The 25,756-nt window shown below is 37.1% G+C and overlaps 1 protein-coding gene across 2 annotated transcripts in view; it reads right to left on the reverse strand.

Annotated features, from left to right (window-relative positions):
• Window positions 1-25,756, reverse strand: part of PTPN9 (protein tyrosine phosphatase non-receptor type 9) — a 91,014-nt gene that overhangs the window by 24,344 nt on the left and 40,914 nt on the right. For both annotated transcript variants that reach the window (XM_036907636.2, XM_057488990.1), the window contains 2 exons: window positions 7,963-8,073; window positions 5,836-6,164 (listed from right to left, as the gene is read on the reverse strand). In XM_036907636.2, coding sequence (XP_036763531.1) covers window positions 5,836-6,164; window positions 7,963-8,073 — 440 coding nt within the window. The remainder of the gene's footprint in view (window positions 1-5,835; window positions 6,165-7,962; window positions 8,074-25,756) is intronic.

Here is a 25,756-nt window from a genome sequence, read left to right on the forward strand (position 1 = left end):
AAACACAAAACAGAGAGGCTTCCACCTGTGTGTTCTGCCCACTGGTCCTGGGAGTGTAGACAGGCATAGCAGCCTGGAAGCAGGAAAGAGCTCTTTCCTCCCCCCAAGCACCAACAACGCTCCCCTGCGACCCCCAATATTGCTCCAGGGGCTGAGCAGCTCCAGAGAGTACAGCTTCTGGGCACTAGAGAGCACCATAGACAAATTATGAAATGTCAAAGGAACCTGGTTCAAAGCAAAATTATGAATACACCTTAGAAAGATTCAAATGAAATTGACCTCATGAATCTTCCTGAAAGAGATTTCAAAATAAAAATCATTAACATGCTCATGGAGGTACAGAAAAATATTCAAGAACTCAAGAATGAATTTAGGACGGAGATCCAATCATTGAACACAATGAAGGGTATTAAAAGCAGATTAGATATGGAGGAAGAGACAGTAAATGAAATAGAAATTAGAAGAGAAATACAAAGAAGCTGAGGCACAGAGATTGGATCTCTAAGAATGAAAGAATACTGACAGAACTATGTGACCAACCCAAATGGAACAATATTCGTATCACAGGGGTACCAGAAGAAGAAGAGAGAGAAAAAGAGATAGAAAGTGTCCTTGAGGAAGTAATTGCTGAAAACTTCCCCAATCTGGAGAAGGAAATAGTCTCTCAGGCGATGGAGGCCCACAGATCTCCCAACACAAGGGACCCAAGGAAGACAACACCAACACATACAATAATTAAAATGGCAAAGATCAAGGATAAGGAAAGACTATTAAAAGCAGCCAGAAAGAGGAATAAGATCACATACAAAGCAAAACCCATCAGGCTGTCATAAGACACATCTCAGCAAAAAACCTTACAGGCCAGAAGGGAGTGGCATGATATATTTAATGCCATGAAGCAGAAAGGCCTCAAACCCAGAATACTTTATCCAGCAAGATTATCATTTAACTTTCAAGGAGGGATTAACAATTTCCAGATAAGCAAAAGCTGAGAGAATTTAGCCCCCACAAACCATCTTTACAGTGTACCTTGGAGGGACTGTAATAGACAGAAGTATTCCTAAGGTTTAATAGCTGTCACCAGAGGTAATAAAAAGGAAAAGACAAAGAGTACAGAATATGATACATAATATATAAAGAATGGAGGAAGAAGAAAAGGAGGGAAAAAAAAAGAACCTTTAGCATACTGAGTTAAGTTAGACTCTGAGATACTAAGGAAGTTACCCTGGAAACTTCGGAAACCATGAATCTAAAGGCTGCAATGGCAATAAGTACATACCTATCGATAATCACCCCAAATATAAATGGTCTGAATGTGCCAATCAAAAGACACAGAGTCACTGAATGGATAAAAAAACAAGACCCTACTATATGCTGCCTACAAAAGACTCATTTCAAACCCAAAGATACACAGACTAAAAGTGAAGGGATGGAAAAAGATATTTCATGCAACTAATAGGGAGAAAAAAGCAGGTGTTACAGTACTTGTATCAGACAAAATAGACTTCAAAGCAAAGAAGGTCACACAAGATAAAGAAGGACATTAAATAATGATAAAGGGGTCAATCCAACAAGAGGATATGACCATTATAAGTATCTATGCACGCCACACAGGAGCACCTACATATGTGAAACAAATACTAACAAAATTAAAAGGGGAAATAGAATGTAATGCATTCATTCTAGGAGAATTCAACACTCCACTCACTCCAAAGGACAGATCAACCAGACAGAAAATAAGTAATGAGACAGAGGCATTGAACAACCCATTAGAACAGAAGGACCTAACAGATATCTACAGAACTCACCACCAAAAAGACGCAGGACATACATTCTTTTCAAGTGCACACGCAACATTTTCCAGAATAGACCACAGAGTAGGCCACAAAAAGAGCCTCAGTAAATTCAAAAAGATTGAAATTGTACTAACAAACTTCTCAGATCATTAATGGTATAAAACTAGAAATAAATTGTACAAAGAAAACAAAAAGGCTCAGAAACATATGGATGCTTAACAACATCCTAAACAATCAATGGATCAATGACCAAATTAAAACAAGAGATCAAACAATATATGGAGACATATGAAAACAACAGCACAATGCCCCAACTTCTGTGGGATACAGCAAAGGCAGTTCTAAGAGGGAAGTATATAGCAATGTACGCCTATTTAAAGAAGGAAGAACAATCCCAAATGAATAGTCTAAATTCACAATTATTGAAACCAGAAAAAAGAAAAACAAACAAAGCCCAAAGTCAGCAGAAGGAGGAACATAATAAAGATCAGAGAAGAAATAAATAAAATTGAGAAGAATAAAAAAAAAATAGAAAAAAATTAATGAAACCAAGAGCTGGTTCTGTGAGAAAACAAACAAAATAGATAAACCCCAAGCCAGACTTACTAAGAAAAAAAGAGAGTCTACACACATAAACAGAATAGGAAACGAGAAAGGAAAAATTCCTACAGACACCACAGTAATACAAAGAATTATTAGAGAATACTATGAAAATCTATATGCTAACAAACTGGATAACCTAGAAGAAATGGACAACTTTCTAGAAAAATACAACCTTCCAAGACTGACCCAGGAAGAAACTGAAAAACTAAACAGACCAATTACAAGCAATGAAATTGAATCAGTAATCAAAAAACTACCCAAGAACAAAAGCCCTGTACCAAAAGGATTCACCGCTGAATTTCATCAAACATTTAGAGAAGACATACTACCCATTCTCCTTAAAGGTTTCCAAAAAATAGAAGATGAGAGATTACTTCCAAACTCATTCCATGAAGCCAGCATCACTTTAATACCAAAAGCAGGCAAAGACACCACACAAAAGAAAATTACAGACAAATATCCCTGATGAACATAGATGCAAAAATACTCAACAAAATATTAGCAAACCGAATTCAAAAATGCATCAAGAGGATCGTACACCATGATTAAGTGGGATTCATCCCAGGGATGCAAGGATGGTACAACATTTGAAAATCCATCAAAATCATCCACTACATCAACAAAAATAAGGACAAAAACCACATAATCATTTCCATAGATGCTGAAAAAGCATTCGAGAAAATTCAACATCCATTCATGATAAAAACTCTCAACAAAATGGGTATAGAGGGCAAGTACCTCAACATAATAAAGGCTATACAGGACAAACCCACAGCCAGCATCATACTTAACAGTGAGAACCTGATGGATTTTCCTGTAAGATCGGGAACAAGACAGGGATGGCCACTCTCCCTGCTTTTATTCAACACACTACTGGAGGTCCTAGACACGGCAATCAGACAACACAAAGAAATAAATGGCATCCAGATCGGTAAGGAAGAAGTCAAAGTTTGAAGAGAACATGATATTGTACATAAAAAACCCTAAAGAATCCACTCAAAAATTGCTAGAACTAATATCTGAATTCAGCAAAGTTGCAGGATACAAAATTAACACACAGAAATCTGTCGCATTCCCACACTAACAATGAACTAGCAGAAAGAGAAATTGGGAAAACAATTCCATTCACAATTGCATAAAAAAGGATAAAATACCTAGGCATAAACCTAACCAGGGAAGTGAAAGACCTATACCCTGAAAACTATAAGACACTCTTAAGAGAAATTAAAGAGGACACTAATAAATGGAAATTCATCCCATGCTCTTGGGTAGGAAGAATTAATATTGTCAAAATGGCCATCCTGCCTAAAGCAATCTACAGATTCGATTCAATTTCTATCAAAATACCGACAGCATTCTTCAATGAACTAAAGCAAATAGTTCTAAAATTCATATGGAATGATAAAAGACCCCAAATAGCCAAAGCAACCCCGAAGAAGGAAGAATAAAGCAGGCGGAATTACCCTCCCTGACTTCAAGCTCTATTACAAAGCCACAGTAACCAAGACAATTTGGTACTGGCACAAAAACAGACCCATAGACCAGTGCAAACAGACAGTCCAGATATTTACCCAAGAATATATGGTCAATTAAAATATGATAAAGGAGCCATGGATATACAATGGGGATATGACAGCTTCTTCAACTGCTGGTGTTGGCAAAACTGGACAGCTACATGTAAGAGAATTAAACTGGATTGTTGTCTAACCCCATACACAAAAGAAAACTCAAAATGGATCAAAGACCTGAATGTAAGTCATGAAACCATAAAACTCTTATAAGAAAATATAGGAAAAACTCTCTTGAATATAAACATGAGCAAATTCCTCATGAATATATCTCCACTGGGAAATAAAATTAAAAATGAACAAGTGGGACTATATAAAACTAAAAAGCTTCTGTACAGCAAAGGACACCATCAGTAGAACAAAAAGGCATCCTACAGTATGGGAGAACATATTCATAAATGACATACCCAATAAGGGGTTGACATCTGTAATATACAAAGAGCTCATGCACCTCAACAAACAAAAAGCAAATAACCCAATTAAAAAATGGGCAGAGGATTTGAACAGACACCTCTCCAAAGAAGAAATTCAGATGGCCAACAGGCACATGGGAAGATGCTCCACATCACTAATCATCAGAGAAATGCAAATTAAAACCACAATGAGATATCACCTCACACCAGTTAGGATGACCACTATCCAAAAGACAGACAACAACAAATGTTGGCAAGGATGTGGAGAAAGGGGAACCCTCCTACACTGCTGGTGGGAATGTAAATTAGTTCAACCATTGTGGAAAGCAATATGAAGGTTCCTTAAAAAACTAAAAATAGAAATACCATTTGACCCAGGAATTCCACTCCCAGAAATTTACCCTAAGAATGCAGGAGACCAGTTTGAAAAAGACATATGCATCCCTATGTTTATCACAGCACTATTTACAATAGGCAAGAAATGGATGCAACCTAAGTGTCCATCAGTAGATGAATTGATAAAGAAGATGTGGTACATATACACAATGGAGTATTATTCAGCCATAAGAGGAAAACAAATCCTACCATTTGCAACAACATGGATGGAGCTAGAGGGTATTATGCTCAGTGAAATAAGCAAGACGGAGAAAGACAAGTATCATATGATTTCACTCATCTATGGAGTATAAGAACAAAGAAAAAAACTGAAGGAACAAAACAGTAGCAGACTCACAGAACCCAAGAATGGACTGAAAGGAATGAACTATGCTCTATTGCCAACAATAGTTATCAAGTAGTTATGAACTAGTTATAAATTAGATAGGTGGTTTTGTGGTAGGATGTGGATAGAAGGAAATCCCAAAAGGCTAAATTCCTAAGAGGCAACTCTTTTCTCTTATTGACTGGATTATTTTATTTACATATTTATGTATATGTTTATTTATTTTTGCTTTTTTTAATTGAAGTATAGTTGATATACAATCTTACACTAGTTTCAAGTATACAACACAGTGGTTCAACAGTTACCAATATTCTTAAATCCTTACTCCCTCTAATGCAGTTACTATCTGTCAACATAGGAAGATGTTGCACTGACTGGATTACTTTAAATGCACCAGAAACACTCCCCCTTAGAAAACAATGTTATACTATAAATGCTCTACGGAGAAACTGCCCAAATGAAAGGACCAGAGATCATAGTGAAGACAGGAATAGAAAGCCTATGTTTTGGGGGTTGTTTCCTAAAAACACTTGCATTTTCATATAATATCAAAAAACAGTGCCTGTTATTACAGGGTTCCCTTATTGATACCAAAGATCTTCAGAAATGTCAGAACATAGGATGTTGCCAACAAACACCAAAGCAAGAGGAATCTCTGTTTGGACAACAGAGACTCTGCTGTTACCAGAGGTATCAATGGATAACCAATCTTGGCCCAAACCTTTCCTACTTACATGGAACAGTGGAAAGTGCCAACAGGGTTCTCACGACGGATGTCTTCATACTCTTCATATATCCCCCGCTTTTGCCTGGTGCTAACATAGTCCATCAATTCTTGGATGGTCATGGCATGAGGACCTGGAACATGCACCGAGTCCCAATCAAAGGCAGGAGGGAGGGAGAATAGGATGATCTCATCAAAGGGATCTGGGTGGCCATTCATCTGTGGTAGGAACTGGAAATTCCAAGTGGCGAGGTCAATTTTGATGTACCCACCCAGATTTTCTGGAAGGCACTCCCTGGGCAGGTGCTGTGTGACCTCAGATGTCTTTAATATCTGAATCTAGAAGGCCAGAAAGAACCATGTGAGTACATGGGGTTGAGGGGGGCATATAGATAGTGAAGGTAAAGAACAAATGTGCTTTTATTAGGTTTGGAGAACAGGATGAGATTTGCTTGAAATATTTGGTATACTTGTAAGAGACGTAGAGTGCCTTTCATCTGCCTGGGGTTGAAGTCCTGTGAATTTCCTTTTCCCAAAGGAATGACTTCCCAGGATGTGTATCAAATTCACTTCTGGAATTAGGGGTCCTCTTACAAACCTTTTGAAAGGAACTACCATGTAACAAAAGCTTTATACAAAGCTTCCCAACACTATCTCATTCAGGTATTTACCTTTTGGACTAAGAATGCATAGGTAGTCGTTATTTTTGTCACCTCCATACTGAGGCAAACAATTCTAAGCCTGTCAGCGTGCTTTACTCACATCTTGGTATGAATTTTCTCAAAGTAGGTTCGATTAAGCAAGACAAGACAGGCTACCCAGAAGCAGGGTAGCCCAGGGAAAACCTACAGAAGTGAACATAGCAGCAAATTTTGTTCTCTGCCTGGACACAACCATACTAGACTAAATAGTCCGGTTGGTCCTCCGTGGAATCCGCGTGGAATGGGAATGCTGTCTTCTTGCTATTGCCTCTTCCTGGAATGCCCACTTTGCCTCCTCAGCCTCCCCAAGGACCAGCCTACACAGAGCTCGCCTCTCCCACACAGCCGTCCCTGCCTGCCCGAGGTGATATTCTCCTCTCTGCTCCTGTAGCGCTGTAGCCTCTGCACATATCTCTGTGTTCTCAGTCAGAATCATGAGCTCCTTGAGGGGAAGGACTACCTCACTCAATTTTTAATATTTTTATTTATAATAAGGGAACTTACATATAAAATCTATAAATATATTTTAAAGTATCTTTGGAGTTTATACATGCACTTATACTTGTATATAACTCAAGTGCAAGAACTTGCCTAAGGAGTTATCATATTATCACAGGAAAACCTCTCCTAGGTCCTAAGTAGTTCTACAAAGGCAAACATCTTCAGTTTCCCCTCTCTAACCCAAGGTGCCTCAGCTATAAAGATCTGCATTGTAATTATTAATATAACCTCATAATCCTACACTACAAAAACCGCTGATATTATTTCACAACAACTTTATTACATTATTATGTGTTTCAAATGCCCTTTCTTTCAAGGGTGAGGAATGAATGAATGAATGAATGAATGAAATCATCTTTTAGTCCTGGCACACTCAGGGGATAACAGAATTAAGATAATTTTTGACAAATATTTGAAGTTAGGAACAAGCTGTTTCAAGAGGGAATGACAGGAGTAAGAGTGAGAGACTTTCCTCCACCATCCTGCTGGTCAAAGGGACCATTGGTATTTCCAATTGAACAAATTTAAACACCAGTTCAACTAATGCACTTATATTAGAAGTTGTTAAATATTAAAGGCCTGTATGCCTCTAGCCTAAACTTTGGAACTAGTGGTTATCCCTAAGTTACCCACAGGACACATTCCTTCAGTACTATCTTTGCGAAAGGTGCTATGGAGGGTGAGTGCCAGACAAACTATGTCTAGTTCCTAACTTCAAGGAACTTAATAATGCAGTAAGAGACGCAGCCTATACTGAGCTGAGTAAAGAATATAGCAGAGAATATAAGTGAATGTACTAACAGAAACACAAAGTGCTCTAGGAGACAAGCCAGGAGGATTTTTTTTGAAGGCAGAAAATTAATTGACACGTTTCAACCGTAGAGATGGGAATTTATCTATCCACCTCCAAATAAAATAAAGCTAGCATGCCTTACCCTTTCCCGGACTTTGTCCTTCAGCAGGAGGCTGATGATGGAATAGGGCACTCGGAACCACATGGGCGCTCCCACAATCAACACTTTCTTCAAACGAGCTGGAAATGCTCCCTGTGGAGAACACATAGGAGGATTTAAAGATAACAGTCAGGGCCCGGCAACAGCCCTAATGGCATCTGTGACTGTTCAAGCCCAGCGTTTAGGTTTTCTGTTCCTCTCCCCATTCTTACCCAGTAGGGGGAGAGTCTACAGCCTAATCAGGTTTCACTTCAGTAGCTAGAGAAAAAGTGGTTAAAAAGATATACATTAAAAGCTGATTTACCTTTAAAATAAGATCTACCTTTACATTACGCACTTGTTGACATAAGCCTTACGGATCAAATACTTTTCTAACTTTTCTTATCAGCATATATGTGTATATCGTCAACTTCTGCTTATCAGAACTTACAATTAGATCATGAATAAACATGAAAGAAAGTTTTCTCTCATTTTTCTTTTATTCTGATATCTGTGTATTTATTATCAGGTTTTTTTTTCCCATCTCTTTATTTATTTATTTATTTATTTATTTATTTATTTAATCAATAAATAAGATCTAGTGAGCACAGGGTAAATGAGGTGTAAAAGAAAGGAGCCATCCTGATCTGCACAAAGCATAAGAATGAAGTTATTTGATCTTAATCCACACCTCATTTAGTTTCTCAATATTCCATTCCTTCTCATGGCTATAAAAATTTACACACCACATATATACTTTCACAGAGAAAAAAAACAGTGTGAAGAATTATATATCGCAAGTTCAATAGAGTTTATCTTTGATAAGTGAGATGATGAGTCATTTAACTTTATTCTTTACATTTTTCCTATACCGTCCCATTTCCATAGTATAGCAGTTAGCACATTCGCCTCACATTTTATTTCCTATAAAACTTTGTATTACTAGAAATTCAGATGACCAACAGGCACATGGAAAGATGCTCCACATCACTAATCATCAGAGAAATGCAAATTAAAATCACAATGAGATATCATCTCATACCAGTTAGGATGGCCAATGTAGAAAAGACTAGGAACAACAAATGCTGGCTAGGATGCAGAGAAAGGGGAACCCTCCTACACTGCCGGTGGGAATGTAAATTAGCTCAACCATTGTGGAAAGCAGTATGAAGGTTCCTCAAAAAACTAAAAATAGAAATACCACTTGACCCAGGAATTTTACTCCTAGAAATTTACCCCAAGAATGCAGGAGATCAGTTTGAAAAAGACATATGCACCCCTATGTTTATTGCAGCACTATTTACAATAGCCAAGAAATGGATGCAACCTAAGTGTCCATCAGTAGATGAATGGATAAAGAAGATGTGGTACATATACACAATGGAATATTATTCAGCCATAAGAAGAAAACAAATCCTACCATTTGCAACAACATGGATGGAGCTAGAGGGTATTATGCTCAGTGAAATAAGCCAGGCAGAGAAAGACAAGTATCAAATGATTTCACTCATTTGTGAAGTATAAGAACAAAGCAAATACTGAAGGAACAAAAATAGCAGCCCACTCACAGAACCCAAGAATGGACTAACAGTTGCCAAAGGGAAAGGGACTGGGGAGGGAGGGTGGGAAGGGAGAGAGAAGGGGAATAAGGGGCATTATGATTTGCACACATAATGTTGGGGGAGTGGGCATGGGGAAGGCAGTTAGCACACAGAAGACAAGTAGTGACTCTATAGAGCATCTTAACTGCACTGATGGACAGTGACTATAATGGGGTAGTGGCGGGGTCTTGATAATGGGGGGAATCTAGTAACAACAATGTTGCTCATGTGATTGTGTATGAATGACACCAAAAAACAAAAAACAAAAAGAACTTTGTGTTACTTCTACAACCTTAAAAAAATGTTTACATCCTTTGTCCTAGTACATCTACTTTTAGAAATCTGCTTTCAAGCAAATTGCTGTGAAAAGATATGGATATAAAAGGTTTCCCAAAAAAATTGTTTATGATAACAAATGGGAAAAAAAATCCAACACAGAAATCCAACATAGTAAATACAGAATAGATTATTATTCGATTATATGTTCATAAAATATAGTTGTTGGAGATTATACACTGAAATTCTATTAATACAATTAAGGTCATACTGAAATATATCCAGAAGAAAGTGCCATAAATCAAAATGTCAACAGTGTTTATTTTTGCATGGTATATCAAAGGCAATCTTTTTTCTTTATACTGGTCTGAGCTGTCCAAAATTTTCTACAATGAGTTTTGTATTATAATAGTATTTTAAAGTATAAAAGATAAATAAGCGCGGAGATAAATAAATAACAGAGAGAAGAAAGCAGGTGTTGCAGTACTAGTATCAGACAAAATAGACTTCAAAACAAAGAAAGTAACAAGAGATAAAGAAGGACATTAGATAATGATAAAGGGCTCAGTCCAACAAGAGGATATAACCATTATAAATATATATGCACCCAACACAGGAGCACTAGCATATGTGAAACAAATACTAACAGAACTAAAGGAGGAAATAGAATGCAATGCATTCATTCTAGGAGACTTCAACACACCACTCACCCCAAAAGATAGATCCACCGGGCAGAAAATAAGTAAGGACACGGAAGCACTGAACAACACAGTAGAGCAGATGGACCTAATAGACATCTATAGAACTCTACATCCAAAAGCAACAGGATACACATTCTTCTCAAGTGCACATGGAACATTCTCCAGAATAGACCACATACTAGGACACAAAAAGAGCCTCAGTAAATTCCAAAAGACTGAAATTTTACCAACCAACTTTTCAGACCACAAAGGTATAAAACTAGAAATAAATTCTACAAAGAAAACAAAAAGGCTCACAAACACAAGGCGGCTTAACAACATGCTCCTAAATAATCAATGGGTCAATGAACAAATTAAACTAGAGATCAAGGAATATATGGAAACAAATGACAACAACAACACAAAGCCCCAACTTCTGTGGGACGCAGTGAAAGCAGTCTTAAGAGGAAAGTATATAGCAATCCAGGCACACTTAAAGAAGGAAGAACAATCCCAAATGAATAGTCTAACGTCACAATTATCGAAACTGGAAAAAGAAGAACAAATGAGGCCTAAAGTCAGCAGAAGGAGGGACATAATAAACATCAGAGAAGAAACAAACAAAATTGAGAAGAATAAAACAATAGAAAAAAATCAATGAAACCAAGAGCTGGTTCTTTGAGAAAATAAAAAAAACAGATAAGCCTCTAGCCAAACTTATTAAGAGAAAAAGAGAATCAACACACATCAACAGAATCAGAAATGAGAATGGAAAAATCACAACAGACTCCACAGAAATACAAAGAATTATTAAAGACTACTATGAAAACCTATATGCTAACAAGCTGGAAAACCTAGAAGAAATGGACAACTTCCTAGAAAAATACAACCTTCCAAGACTGACCAAGGAAGAAACACAAGTTAAACAAACCAATTACGAGCAAAGAAACTGAAACGGTAATTAAAAAACTACCCAAGAACAAAACCCCCAGGCCAGACAGATTTACCTCGGAGTTTTATCAGACATACAGAGAAGACATAATACCCATTCTCCTTAAATTTTTCCAAAATATATTTATAGTTCATAATGCGTGATCAAAACCGAAAGTTCCTGTGACGACTGCCCTTGTACTGTTCACCATGTAAGAACTTATTCACTATGTAAGAACTTGTTCACCATGTAAGAACTTGTTCGTTATGCTTCAGAAGATTGGAGACTGATGAGAATTAGGCTTGGGGTGGATTAATGATTGTGCATTGAGTCCCCTATACAGTATTTTATTGTTGTTAACAACCATTTGATCAATAAATATGAGAGATGCCCTCTCAAAAAAAAAAAAAAGATAAATATGAAAAAAATTAGCCCCTACAAATAATAATCAGCATAAAAGTATAATAAAAGTAAAAATCTCTGATTTATAATCATGTACACACACCACTCACACAAACCATCTCACTCCTTATATTTCTCTCTCCCTGTTAAGTCACTGGTCTTACAAAACATATGACTTATCCTTGTTGGGTCTGTTATGTTTTTACATATATATGTACATTTTTTTAGCCTAGGAATAAACTTCATAAGATGTAGGATAAATAAAATAATTTTGAAACTTAATTAAAAGACATAGAAAAGACTTTAATAAAAAGCATAGCTTTCCTGGATGGGAGAAGGTAACACCAGTAACACTATAAAGATGGCAAAATTCAAATATGCAACTAAATTATTAATTCATTATATCCAAATAAAATCCCAGAGTGTTTTTATTTTCCAGAACTTAACTGAATGTCTCTATGGTTCATCTAATAAAAAGGTAATGATTACCTTTTAAAAAATTTCTCTCATCAGATTTATAATTTCAAAAAAGTAGTTACCTCTGGGGAATAGCACCAGGGTTTCTATGGGAGGAAGTGAAAGACTTTTCCTTGAATCGCTTTTTAAATTGCCTTTGTAATTTAAATAACTAGCTATAGAAGTTCATTTTCAGTATGCATGTCATGTATCAGTAGAAATTTAAATGAAAGTTATGTAAAAGAATAAAAGTGTAAAATAGTCATAATAACTTTTAGAAATAAAAGATTATGAGGATTTGTTGCTGCCCTATTTGTAATAGCCAAGATAAGGAGGCAACCTAAGTGTCCATCAATAGATGAATGGATAAAGATGTGGTACCTTTTATATACATGATAATATATACCTTATTATTCAACAATAAAAAGAAAAGAAATCATGCCATTTGCAACAACATGGATGGATCTAGAGGGTATTACACTCAATGAAATAAGCCAGGTGGAGAAAGGCAAATACCAAATGATATTATTTGTGCAGTATAAAAACAAAGCAAAATACAAGGAACAAAATAGCAGTAGACTCATAGACACTGAGAATGGACTAGTGGTAACCAAGGGGGAAGGACTGGAAAGGGTGGGAGGGGAAGGGGATAAAGGGGCACACTAATTTGCAATCACAATATAGGTTGGTCATGGGGATGGCAGTACAGCACGGAAATTAGAGTCAATGATTCTGTAACATCTTACTACATTGATAGATCATTACCGCACTACAAGGGATGAGGATTTAATAATATGGGTAACTGTTGAACCACTGTGTTGCATATTTGTAACCAACATAATACTATCAATGATACTTCAGTAAAAAAAAAAGTTAACAAATAAGATTTTTCTGACAGACCCAAAAAAGAAAAAAAAGATTATGAGGGAGCTTGTCCTACAGTATGTTAAACTTTATTATAAAGCTATAATAAATAAAACAGTGCATATGTTGGTCTAGATGGCTAGATCAGTAGAAAGAACAGGGAATCATAAAAGAGACAAACATACCATATAAGAATTTAAAGTATTACCGCAAGTGAGCAAGGAAAAAATGTATTAGTTGGCAAATGTTGCCAGGACAACTATTTGAAAGCAAATTATTTTATCTATAATATTATGTATCATATATGATATATGTTATGAAATACACTGCGTATAATATAGAATATAAAAATTATAATGAAAAATAAAGAAAACCTGTAATATGACAAAATACATCATAAAACTAAACAAATTATAAACTATGCTGGTAACACATACTTAATATTCTTAATAACGAGTCTTATAAATCAGTAAGATAAATACTTCAGTAGAAAAATGGTTAAAGTTTGTAAGAAAACTTTAAAATACTGACGATAAATATGAAAATATGCTAAAGCTCTTAATAAGACAATAAAAACATGAATGTGATTAAAAATCTGAATAATAAATCAATGTTGATGAGACTGATAAAAAAGCAGTTGATGGGAAGTATAAATTTGAACTAAGATTTCAGAGGGCTATTTGGCAATATTTATTAAATTTTAAATGTGTGTACTCTGACCCTACAAATCTGCTTATAGCAATTTATCCTGAGGAAATGATTGGTCAAATATACAAAAATGTATGTAAAATGATGCTTACTAAAACTAAAGGCTTTAAATACAAAAGAAAGGCACGAACTTCATTTTTTTCTGCTTCATATATTAATAAAAGGAATACTCTATAGCCATTTAAAAAAAGTGAGGGAAAAAATAAGTAAGAGCTATATGTATTAACACAGAAAGATGATGATACACTAGTAAGTTAAATATGTCGTTACAACCACTGGATATAGTACAATTCCATATATTTGTGAAGAAAGAAAAATCATGAACTATACTCATAAATTATACACACACACACATTTAAAAAATCTGGAAGTATATACCCCAGGCTCTTTATATTGATAATCTCTAAGGGGTGGGCTTACAAGTAATATCTTATCTCTGTCATTTATTAGTTGTATTACCTTTGCAAGTTCTTAAGTTATCTAGGCCTAAATTTCTAGATCTGTGAAGTGGAGACAGTAATAGTAATAGCCATCACCCCTCATAGGAGTGATGTCAGAATTAAATGAGTTTTAAAGCATGAAAAGGGCTTAGAACAGAATACAAAACATTCAGTAAGTGTTAATAATTATTACTTTATAAGTGTCTACACTAATGAATTTTTAAAATATATTTTAGCCATGTAGTTCATAATCAGGAAAACAGATTTATCTTTCAGGGGGGTAGATCCCATTATCTGATTTAAATGTTTCATCTAAAACAATAATTGAAAAGTTAAGAATCCATATGATGGCAACTAAAATAGGTTATGACATTTAAAAATTTAAGATGACAATCAATCCTAAAAAATATACCAAGAAGGGGAAAACCTACTCAGATCAACTTAGTTAGAGATTAATTCGTATTTTTATTCCAATGTCATATTTTTGACCTAAATCCTTATCACATATTAAATACTGGAAACTCATATAAATAGAAATTTGGAGTGTGAGACTGTGCATTAAAGAGAAGCTTCTATTCACAACTTTCATGAGAATGAAGATGATAGGGGGATCATGTTTAACATTTTATCTGTTCCCAGTGAAAGAGCAACTAAGTCCCTAATAAGAACATAACACAGGTTCTAAAGCAACAGGACTTCATTCCAGCCTTTGAATTTATATAGCAAAAACAACAACAAAACTTCTACAGTATTTATTCTGAAGCAAATGAAGGAGGACACACAAACAACTCAAGTACACTTGTAAAAGAAATACAACTTCATTATTAAAGGAGTTCCAACAAACCAACAAAAATTAGAGATACCATTTTAGAATTCCTAAATTCAAAAAGGGAAAAATCACAGAGTGCAGTGCTGAGATGGTTCAAGGAAGTAAATACTCATACTTGATGACAATGTTAATTTTTTCCCACTTTTATGGAGGGTAACCTAGTGATATACAAGAGAGGGATAGGGATATTCATAATCTTTAGCCAAATAATCCAAGTCTTAGAAATACCTTCTTAAAATAATTTAAAGGAAAAGCTAACATCACCATGACAGCATTATTTAAGCCTGAAAACAACCTGAATAATACAAAAAGATAGTTAGATGGCTAATTAAATTGTCTACAGTATATTAATCTACCAGCTTATTATGATTTTGTAAAAACTGACAAATAGAAAGTCTAAACTGTAGCAAGAAAGGACTACTTAATGTGTAAAACTGGAAAAAAAATAGCTATCCATATTCAGGAAATAAATCAGACTCCTACATCTCATACCATATTAAAAAAAATAAACCCCAGATTGATTAAGGTCTTAAATGACACAAACAAAACTTTCAACTTTTAAAAGAAACCACCTCCTCAAAAACTTAAATGTGGAATTACAATAATGATCCAACAATTCCACCTCTAGGTATATACACAAAAGAATGGAAAGCAGGAACTCAAACAGATGCTTGTACACCAACATTCACAGTAGAATAATTGCAAACAACCTAATGTCTACCAACAGATGAACAGATGAACAAAATGTGGTACATATGGACAATAGATTATTACTCAGCCTTAAGAAGGAATGAAATTCTGGTACATGCTACAATATGGATGAATAATCTTGGAAACATCCTACATGAAAAAAACAGACACAAAAGGGCAAACATTGTATGATCCCACTTACATGAGAAGGTACAATAGGCGAGTTCATTGAAACATAAAGTAAAACAGGTTTACCAGGAGCTGGGGCAGGAGGTCATGGGGAGATACTGCTTAATGGGTCCAGAGTTTCTGTTTGGGATGATGAAACAGTTCTGAAAACGGATAGTGGTGACAGCTGCATTGTGAATTACTTAATGCCATTGAATTGTACATTAAAAAACGGTTAAAACCATATTATGTATATTTTACCACAATAAAAATAAACTAATAAGAAGGGGCGGAAGATGGCGGGCGGCGTGAGTAGAGCAGCGGAAATCTCCTCCCAAAACAACATATATCTATGAAAATATAACAAAGACAACCCTTCCTAGAATAAAGACCAGAGGACACAGGACAATATCCAGACCACATCCACACCTGAGAGAACCCAGCGCCTCGCGAAGGGGGTAAGATACAAGCCCCGGCCCCGCGGGAGCCGAGCGCCCCTCCCCCCAGCTCCCGGCGGGAGAAGAGCAGGCAGAGCGGGAGGGAGACGGAGCCCAGGGCTGCCGAACACCCAGCCCCAGCCATCCGGACCAGAGTGCAGGGCCCTCGATACTGGGAAAACAGGGCAGCAAGAACAGTGAGCGGGCACTGGAGGCTGGGCGACAGAGGACATAAGAAAAGCGCGCGACCATTTTTTTTTTGCTTTTTTGCTGTTTTGTTTTGGCGAGCGCTTTTTGGAAGTCTTAAAGGGATAGGGACCCCAATACTAGGGAAACAGGGCAGCAAGACCGGTGAGCAGAGGCCTGAGGCTGGCGCCAGAGAATAAAGAAAAACGAACAACCACCTTTTTTTTTTTTTAATTAAAAACTTTTTTTATTTTTTTTAATTAAAAAATTTTTTTTCCTTTTTTTTTTTTGGTGGTCGTTGTTTGGTTTTGGCGGGTGCTTTTTGGAAGTCTTGAAGGGGCAGGGCGGGTCACTTAACCCAGAGGTAGGGAATCCGGGATCTCTGGGCACCCTAACCCCTGGGCTGCAGGGAGCAGGGAGGCCCCTTACGGAGATAAATAGCCTCCCAGCAGCTCCTGCTCCAACGCGACTCCACCATTTTGGAGTAGCTGCCCGAGCCAGGCCACGCCCACAGCAACAGCGGAGATTAACTCCATAGCAGCCGGGCAGGAAGCAGAAACCCTGTCTGCGCGCAGCTGCGCAGCACAAGCCACTAGAGGCCGCTGTTCTCCCAGGAGAGGAGGGCCACAAACCAACAAGAAAGGAAGTCCTTCCAGCCGTCACTCGTCCCAGTTCTGCAGACTATTCCTATCACCATGAAAAGGCAAAGCTACAGGCAGACAAAGATCACAGAGACAACACCAGAGAAGGAGACAGACCTAACCAGTCTTCCTGACAAAGAATTCAAAATAAGAATCATAAACATGCTGACAGAGATGCAGAGAAATATGCAAGAGAAATGGGATGAAGTCCGGAAGGAGATCACAGATGCCAGAAAGGAGATCGCAGAAATGAAACAAACTCTGGAAGGGTTTATAAGCAGAATGGATAGGATGCAAGAGGCCATTGATGGAATTGAAACCAGAGAACAGGAACGCATAGAAGCTGACATAGAGAGAGACAAAAGGATCTCCAGGAATGAAACAATATTAAGAGAACTGTGTGACCAATCTAAAAGGAGCAATATCCGTATTATAGGGGTCCCAGAAGAAGAAGAGAGAGGAAAAGAGATGGAAAGTATCTTAGAAGAAATAATTGCTGAAAACTTCCCCACACTGGGGGAGGAAGTAATCAAACAGACCACGGAAATACACAGAACCCCCAACAGAAAGGATCCAAGAAGGGCAACACCAAGACACATAATAATTAAAATGGCAAAGATCAAGGACAAGGAAAGAGTGTTAAAGGCAGCTAGAGAGAAAAAGGTCACCTATAAAGGGAAACCCATCAGGCTAACGTCAGATTTCTCAACAGAAACCCTACAGGCCAGAAGAGAATGGCATGATATATTTAATACAATGAAACAGAAGGGCCTTGAACCAAGGATACTGTATCCAGCACGACTATCATTCAAATATGACGGTGGGATTAAACAATTCCCAGACAAACAAAAGCTGAGGGAATTTGCTTTCCACAAACCACCTCTACAGAACATCTTACAGGGACTGCTCTAGATGGGAGCACTCCTAGAAAGAGCACAGCACAAAACACCCAACATATGAAGAATCGAGGAGGAGGAACAAGAAGGGAGAGAAGAAAAGAATCTCCAGACAGTGTATATAACAGCTCAATAAGCGAGCTAAGTTAGGCAGTAAGATACTAAAGAGGCTAACCTTGAACCTTTGGTAACCACGAATTTAAAGCCTGCAATGGCAATAAGTACATATCTTTCAATAGTCACCCTAAATGTTAATGGGTTGAATGCACCAATCAAAAGACACAGAGTAACAGAATGGATAAAAAAGCAAGACCCATCTATATGCTGCTTACAAGAAACTCACCTCAAACCCAAAGACATGTACAGACTAAAAGTCAAGGGATGGAAAAACATATTTCAAGCAAACAACAGTGATAAGAAAGCAGGGGTTGCAGTACTAATATCAGACAAAATAGACTTCAAAACAAAGAAAGTAACAAGAGATAAAGAAGGACACTACATAATGATAAAGGGCTCAGTCAAACAAGAGGATATAACCATTCTAAATATATATGCACCCAACACAGGAGCACCAGCATATGTGAAACAAATACTAACAGAACTAAAGGGGGATATAGACTGCAATGCATTCATTCTAGGAGACTTCAACACACCACTCACCCCAAAGGATAGATCCACTGGGCAGAAAATAAGTAAGGACACGGAAGCACTGAACAACACAGTAGAGCAGATGGACCTAATAGACATCTATAGAACTCTACATCCAAAAGCAGCGGGATATACATTCTTCTCAAGTGCACATGGAACATTCTCCAGAATAGACCACATACTAGGCCACAAAAAGAGCCTCAGAAAATTCCAAAAGATTGAAATCCTACCAACCAACTTTTCAGACCACAAAGGCATAAAACTAGAAATAAACTGTACAAAGAAAGCAAAGAGGCTCACGAACACATGGAGACTTAACAACACGCTCCTAAATAATCAATGGATCAATGACCAAATCAAAATGGAGATCCAGCAATATATGGAAACAAATGACAACAACAACACTAAGCCCCAACTTCTGTGGGACACAGCAAAAGCAGTCTTAAGAGGAAAGTATATAGCAATCCAAGCATATTTAAAAAAGGAAGAGCAATCCCAAATGAATGGTCTAATGTCACAATTATCGAAATTGGAAAAAGAAGAACAGACGAGGCCTAAGGTCAGCAGAAGGAGGGACATAATAAAGATCAGAGAAGAAATAAATAAAATTGAGAAGAATAAAACAATAGCAAAAATCAATGAAACCAAGAGCTGGTTCTTCGAGAAAATAAACAAAATAGATAAGCCTCTAGCCAGACTTATTAAGAAGAAAAGAGAGTCAACACAAATCAACAGTATCAGAAACGAGAAAGGAAAAATCACGACGGACCCCACGGAAATGCAAAGAATTATTGGAGAATACTATGAAAACCTATCTGCTAACAAGCTGGGAAACCTAGGAGAAATGGACAACTTCCTAGAAAAATATAACCTTCCAAGATTGACCCAGGAAGAAACAGAAAATCTAAACAGACCAATTACCAGCAACGAAATTGAAGTGGTAATCAAAAAACTACCAAAGAACAAAACCCCCGGGCCAGATGGATTTACCTCGGAATTTTATCAGACATACAGGGAAGACATAATACCCATTCTCCTTAAAGTTTTCCAAAAAATAGAGGAGGAGGGGATACTCCCAAACTCATTCTATGAAGCTAACATCACCCTAATACCAAAACCAGGCAAAGACCCCACCAAAAAAGAAAACTACAGACCAATATCCCTGATGAACGTAGATGCAAAAATACTCAACAAAATATTAGCAAACCGAATTCAAAAATACATCAAAAGGATCATACACCATGACCAAGTGGGATTCATCCCAGGGATGCAAGGATGGTACAACATTCGAAAGTCCATCAACATCATCCACCACATCAACAAAAAGAAAGACAAAAACCACATGATCATCTCCATAGATGCTGAAAAAGCATTTGACAAAGTTCAACATCCATTCATGTTAAAAACTCTCAGCAAAATGGGAATAGAGGGCAAGTACCTCAACATAATAAAGGCCATCTATGATAAACCCACAGCCAACATTATATTGAACAGCGAGAAGCTGAAAGCATTTCCTCTGAGATCGGGAACTAGACAGGGATGCCCACTCTCTCCACTGTTATTTAACATAGTACTGGAGGTCCTAGCCACGGCAATCAGACAAAATAAAGAAATACAAGGAATCCAGATTGGTAAAGAAGAAGTTAAACTGTCACTATTTGCAGATGACATGATACTGTACATAAAAAACCCTAAAGACTCCACCCCAAAACTACTAGAACTGATATCGGAATACAGCAAAGTTGCAGGATACAAAATCAACACACAGAAATCTGTGGCTTTCCTATATACTAACAATGAACCAACAGAGAGAGAAATCAGGAAAACAACTCCATTCACAATTGCATCAAAAAAAATAAAATACCTAGGAATAAACCTAACCAAAGAAGTGAAAGACTTATACTCTGAAAACTACAAGTCACTCTTAAGAGAAATTAAAGGGGACACTAACAGATGGAAACTCATCCCATGCTCATGGCTAGGAAGAATTAATATCGTTAAAATGGCCATCCTGCCCAAAGCAATATACAGATTTGATGCAATCCCTATGAAACTACCAGCAACATTCTTCAATGAACTGGAACAAATAATTCAAAAATTCATATGGAAACACCAAAGACCCCGAATAGCCAAAGCAATCCTGAGAAAGAAGAATAAAGTAGGGGGGATCTCACTCCCCAACTTCAAGCTCTACTATAAAGCCATAGTAATCAAGACAATTTGGTACTGGCACAAGAGCAGAGCCACAGACCAATGGAACAGACTAGAGAATCCAGACATTAACCCAGACATATATGGTCAATTAATATTTGATAAAGGAGCCATGGACATACAATGGCGAAATGACAGTCTCTTCAACAGGTGGTGCTGGCAAAACTGGACAGCTACATGTAGGAGAATGAAACTGGACCATTGTCTAACCCCATATACAAAAGTAAACTCAAAATGGATCAAAGACCTGAATGTAAGCCATGAAACCATTAAACTCTTGGAAGAAAACATAGGCGAAAACCTCTTAGACATAAACATGAGTGACCTCTTCTTGAACATATCTCCCCGGGCAAGGAAAACAACAGCAAAAATGAGTAAGTGGGACTATATTAAGCTGAAAAGCTTCTGTACAGCAAAAGACACCATCAATAGAACAAGAAGGATCCCTACAGTATGGGAGAATATATTTGAAAATGACACATCCGATAAAGGCTTGATGTCCAGAATATATAAGGAGCTCTCACGCCTCAACAAACAAAAAACAAATAACCCAATTAAAAAATGGGCAGAGGAACTGAACAGACAGTTCTCCAAAAAAGAAATACAGATGGCCAACAGACACATGAAAAGATGCTCCACATCGCTAATTATCAGAGAAATGCAAATTAAAACTACAATGAGGTATCACCTCACACCAGTAAGGATGGCTGCCATCCAAAAGACAAACAACAACAAATGTTGGCGAGGCTGTGGAGAAAGGGGAACCCTCCTACACTGCTGGTGGGAATGTAAGTTAGTTCAACCATTGTGGAAAGCAGTATGGAGCTACATCAAAATGCTCAAAACAGACTTACCATTTGACCCAGGAATTCCACTCCTAGGAATTTACCCTAAGAATGCAGCAATCAAGTTTGAGAAAGACAGATGCACCCCTATGTTTATTGCAGCACTATTTACAATAGCCAAGAATTGGAAGCAACCTAAATGTCCATCAATAGATGAATGGATAAAGAAGATGTGGTACATATACACAATGGAATACTACTCAGCTATAAGAAAAGGGCAAATCCAACCATTTGCAGCAACATGGATGGAGCTGGAGGGTATTATGCTCAGTGAAACAAGCCAAGCGGAGAAAGAGAAATACCAAATGATTTCACTTATCTGTGGAATATAAGAACAAAGGAAAAACTGAAGGAACAAAACAGCAGCAGAATCACAGAACTCAAGAATGGACTAACAGGTACCAAAGGGAAAGGGACTGGGGAGGATGGGTGGGTAGGGAGGGATAAGGGGGGGAGAAGTAGGGGGGTATTAAGATTAACATGCATGGGGGGGTAGGAGAAAAGGGAGGGCTGTACAACACAGAGAAGGCAAGTAGTGATTCTACAACATTTTGCTATGCTGATGGACAGTGACTGTAAAGGGGTTTATAGGGGAGACCTGGTATAGGGGAGAGCCTAGTAAACATAATATTCGTCATGTAAGTGTAGATTAGTGATAGCAAAAAAAAAAAAAAAAAAAAAAAGGGCAGTTCCTGTGTGGTAACCTCCAACGAGTTCTACACAAGGGTATAAAGGGCATATAAAAGTGTAGGCAAAGGGTCTGTTTGTGTTTATACAGAGGATCAAAGCCTAATTGGGCTACCCCGAAAATGAACTAAGATACGATATGAAAAAGAACTTCCAACATCTGCACCCTCTGGAAGACTCATGCCAGAAGATGATCATCAAAAAACCCCAACAAAGATCCACGCACTGCTACAGCTGTAGATGCACTCATCCCACCAGTTCCTAGACCTGCCATGGGAATGAGGAAGGAGATATCTAAGCTGGCCTGTGCATACAGTAAAACAACAAAATTGGACTGGATCTATACTGTTGGAACTCAACCAAGAATTTGGAGAAGTGCAAATTGTAGCGCTCCAAAGTCTTACAACTACAAACTATTTATTGTTAAAAGAACATATGGCATGTGAACAGTCCCCAGGAATGGGTTGTTTTAATTTGTCTGATTTCTCTCAGACTGTTCAAGTTCATTTGGACAATATCCACCATATCATAGATAAGTTTTCACAAATGCCTAAGGTGCCTAACTGGTTTTCTTGGTTACACTGCAGATGGCTGGTAATTACAGATATGCTTTGGTTATGTAACTATACTCCTATTATGTTAATGTGTGTGTGCAATTTAAGTAGTAGCTTAAAACCTATACATGCTGAAGTTACTCTACAAGAAGATATATCAAAGAAATAATCAATCTTCCCATGTTTTCTTCCGCCTGCTACTTCTATAGCTTTTCTTCTTCCTTCCTAATTACAACCCTTAAATAGAATTCGTGCCTCATATCAAATTTACCGAGTATCATAATTCTTCCAAGTGGTAAAGATACCTCAAGACAAATGCTGGGCATAGAAGCCACAGGGCATAAATATGCAAAGAAGTAAAAAGCTAACCTTTTCAAACAATAAGGCTTCTCTCTCACTTACCAACTTCACATTTCCCTGTATGGCCCCGGAAGATGACTGGTTAGCCAGAGACGGGTAAGATTCCTCAAGGGAGGAACAACCTAAGACAGGCACAGTCGCAGGGGGGCCATCAGGTGAGAAATTGGGGATCAACAGAGGTGAGGCTTAGAACCTCACCCCCCCGTTCTGAGAGAAATCTTCTGCATACGTGGATGTTTTATTGCCCTGGTCTAGCTTGGATTAACACATAGTCTACAGGCACACACCTGATCATCTACATGTGCTCTTACAACACTAAACTATGTTTTCTACCTTTATCTTGTATCTACCTACCACTTCAGCATTTTATTAAAAATAATAATAATAAAGAGAGAAATGTGGTATCCACATATAAATCAAGTATAAAAACCAAATGAGTATTCATATTTGAACGGACTGTTTATAGTTCATAATGCATGAGCAAAACCGAAAGTTTCTGTGATGACTGCCCTTGTACTGTTCACTATGTAACTTATTCATTATGTAAGAATTTGTTCTACATGTAAAAACTTGTTTGTTATGCCTCAGAAGATTGGAGACTGACAAAAATTAGGCTTGGGGTGGAATAATGATTGTGCATTGAGCATTGACTCCCCTATACAGAATTTTATTGTCGTTAACAACCATTTGATCAATAAATATGAGAGATGCCCTCACAAAAAAAAAAAAAAAAAAAGGACAGACTTCCAATGGTTAAATAAATTAGTAACCGGGATGTAATGTATAGCATAAGGAATATAGTCAAGATATTGTAACAGCCTGGTAGGGTGATAGCTGGAACCTAGAATTATGTATATAAATGTTCTACCACTGTGTTGTACACTTGAAACTCATGTAATGTAATACTGTGTGTCAACTACCCTTCAATAAAAAATAATTATTAAAAAAAAATAAATAAATAAATAAACTAATAAAATTAATACATATGATGAAACAGTGGTAGAGCAGTAGAAAAAAGGAAATAGTTAATACTTTTTTTTCTGACTTTGGAATAGGGAAGGATTTAAGATGCAAAAAACATTAGCAGGTGGGTGTGACCACTTTGGAAAACAACTGGACACTATCTTAAAAAGTTGAATCTTCACAGACCTTATGACCCAGTAGGTCTACTAGACGTATATTCTAGAGCATGCATTCTCAATGGAGGTGGTATCACCCCAAGGGGGTGAAATTAGTTTCGAGGAAGAGTGGGGAATGGACACACACACACACACACACACACAAACATACTCTTTGTATATAAATCACAGGTATACATTCAGTACATAAAGATACACCCAAAACCATCTGTGGTATTAAAATTTAATTAAAGAGGAATGGGTGGAATGGAGTGGGGGGAGTCTAAAAAAGGGTCCTTAGTGAGGCAATAATGAAGAAATGGTTGAGAAATACTGCCCTAGAGATACTCTTGCACACATGCACCAGAAAACATGTATTATGAATGTTAATAGCAGCTCTGTTCAAAAATCAGGAAACACCACAAGGAGCCACTAATGGAAAATCTATCAATGGTAAATCTATCAATGGATGACAAATTAAAGGTATGAATCCTTCAACCATTAGTAAAAAGGAATGAATCACTGCTACATGCCACAATAAGAATTTTAGTAATATAATAGTGAGTGAAAAACATAAGTCCTAGAAAACAACATGTAATAAAATACCCTCTTTGTTGTAAAGCTGTCACAGCAAATAAACACTCCTAAACATCTAGCACCAATAATCCCAAGCAAGGTCCTGAAACAAAGACGGCATAGACTCCTATATCGACGTTTCCCACACTGTGGCAGGTGGTCACTCAGTGGGTCCTGAATTGATTTGGTAGGTCATGACTGATATTTTTTAAATGTTTAGTAGAATAATCACAGTGACTGCACTCTGCATAGGTAGGGTAAAACTTGCTTTGTAAAACTTTTTTGTTCTATAAATATGTACACACACATCTGTACCCTTATCCTCGTATTCTGAAATCTAAAGAGCTATGAAACCTTAATTTTCTTTTGTAAGTTTGGTGCAGATTCACAGGGCAGCAAAATCTGACCTGAAATGCCTTAGGCACTTATAGCCTTTATTATTCTTTATTCATTATGAATAATACATTTCATTGGAAAAATACTAATGTATTTCATTATAGGTGGCATACATATTATCTTTTAACATTCAAAATAACAAAGAACGTCTCTGGACCTTAGAGTTTGGGAGAAAAGATTAAGAACCTATCTATGTA

Source organism: Manis pentadactyla, chromosome 11 (genome assembly GCF_030020395.1).
Source record: "Manis pentadactyla isolate mManPen7 chromosome 11, mManPen7.hap1, whole genome shotgun sequence".
Classification (NCBI taxonomy): domain Eukaryota; kingdom Metazoa; phylum Chordata; class Mammalia; order Pholidota; family Manidae; genus Manis; species Manis pentadactyla.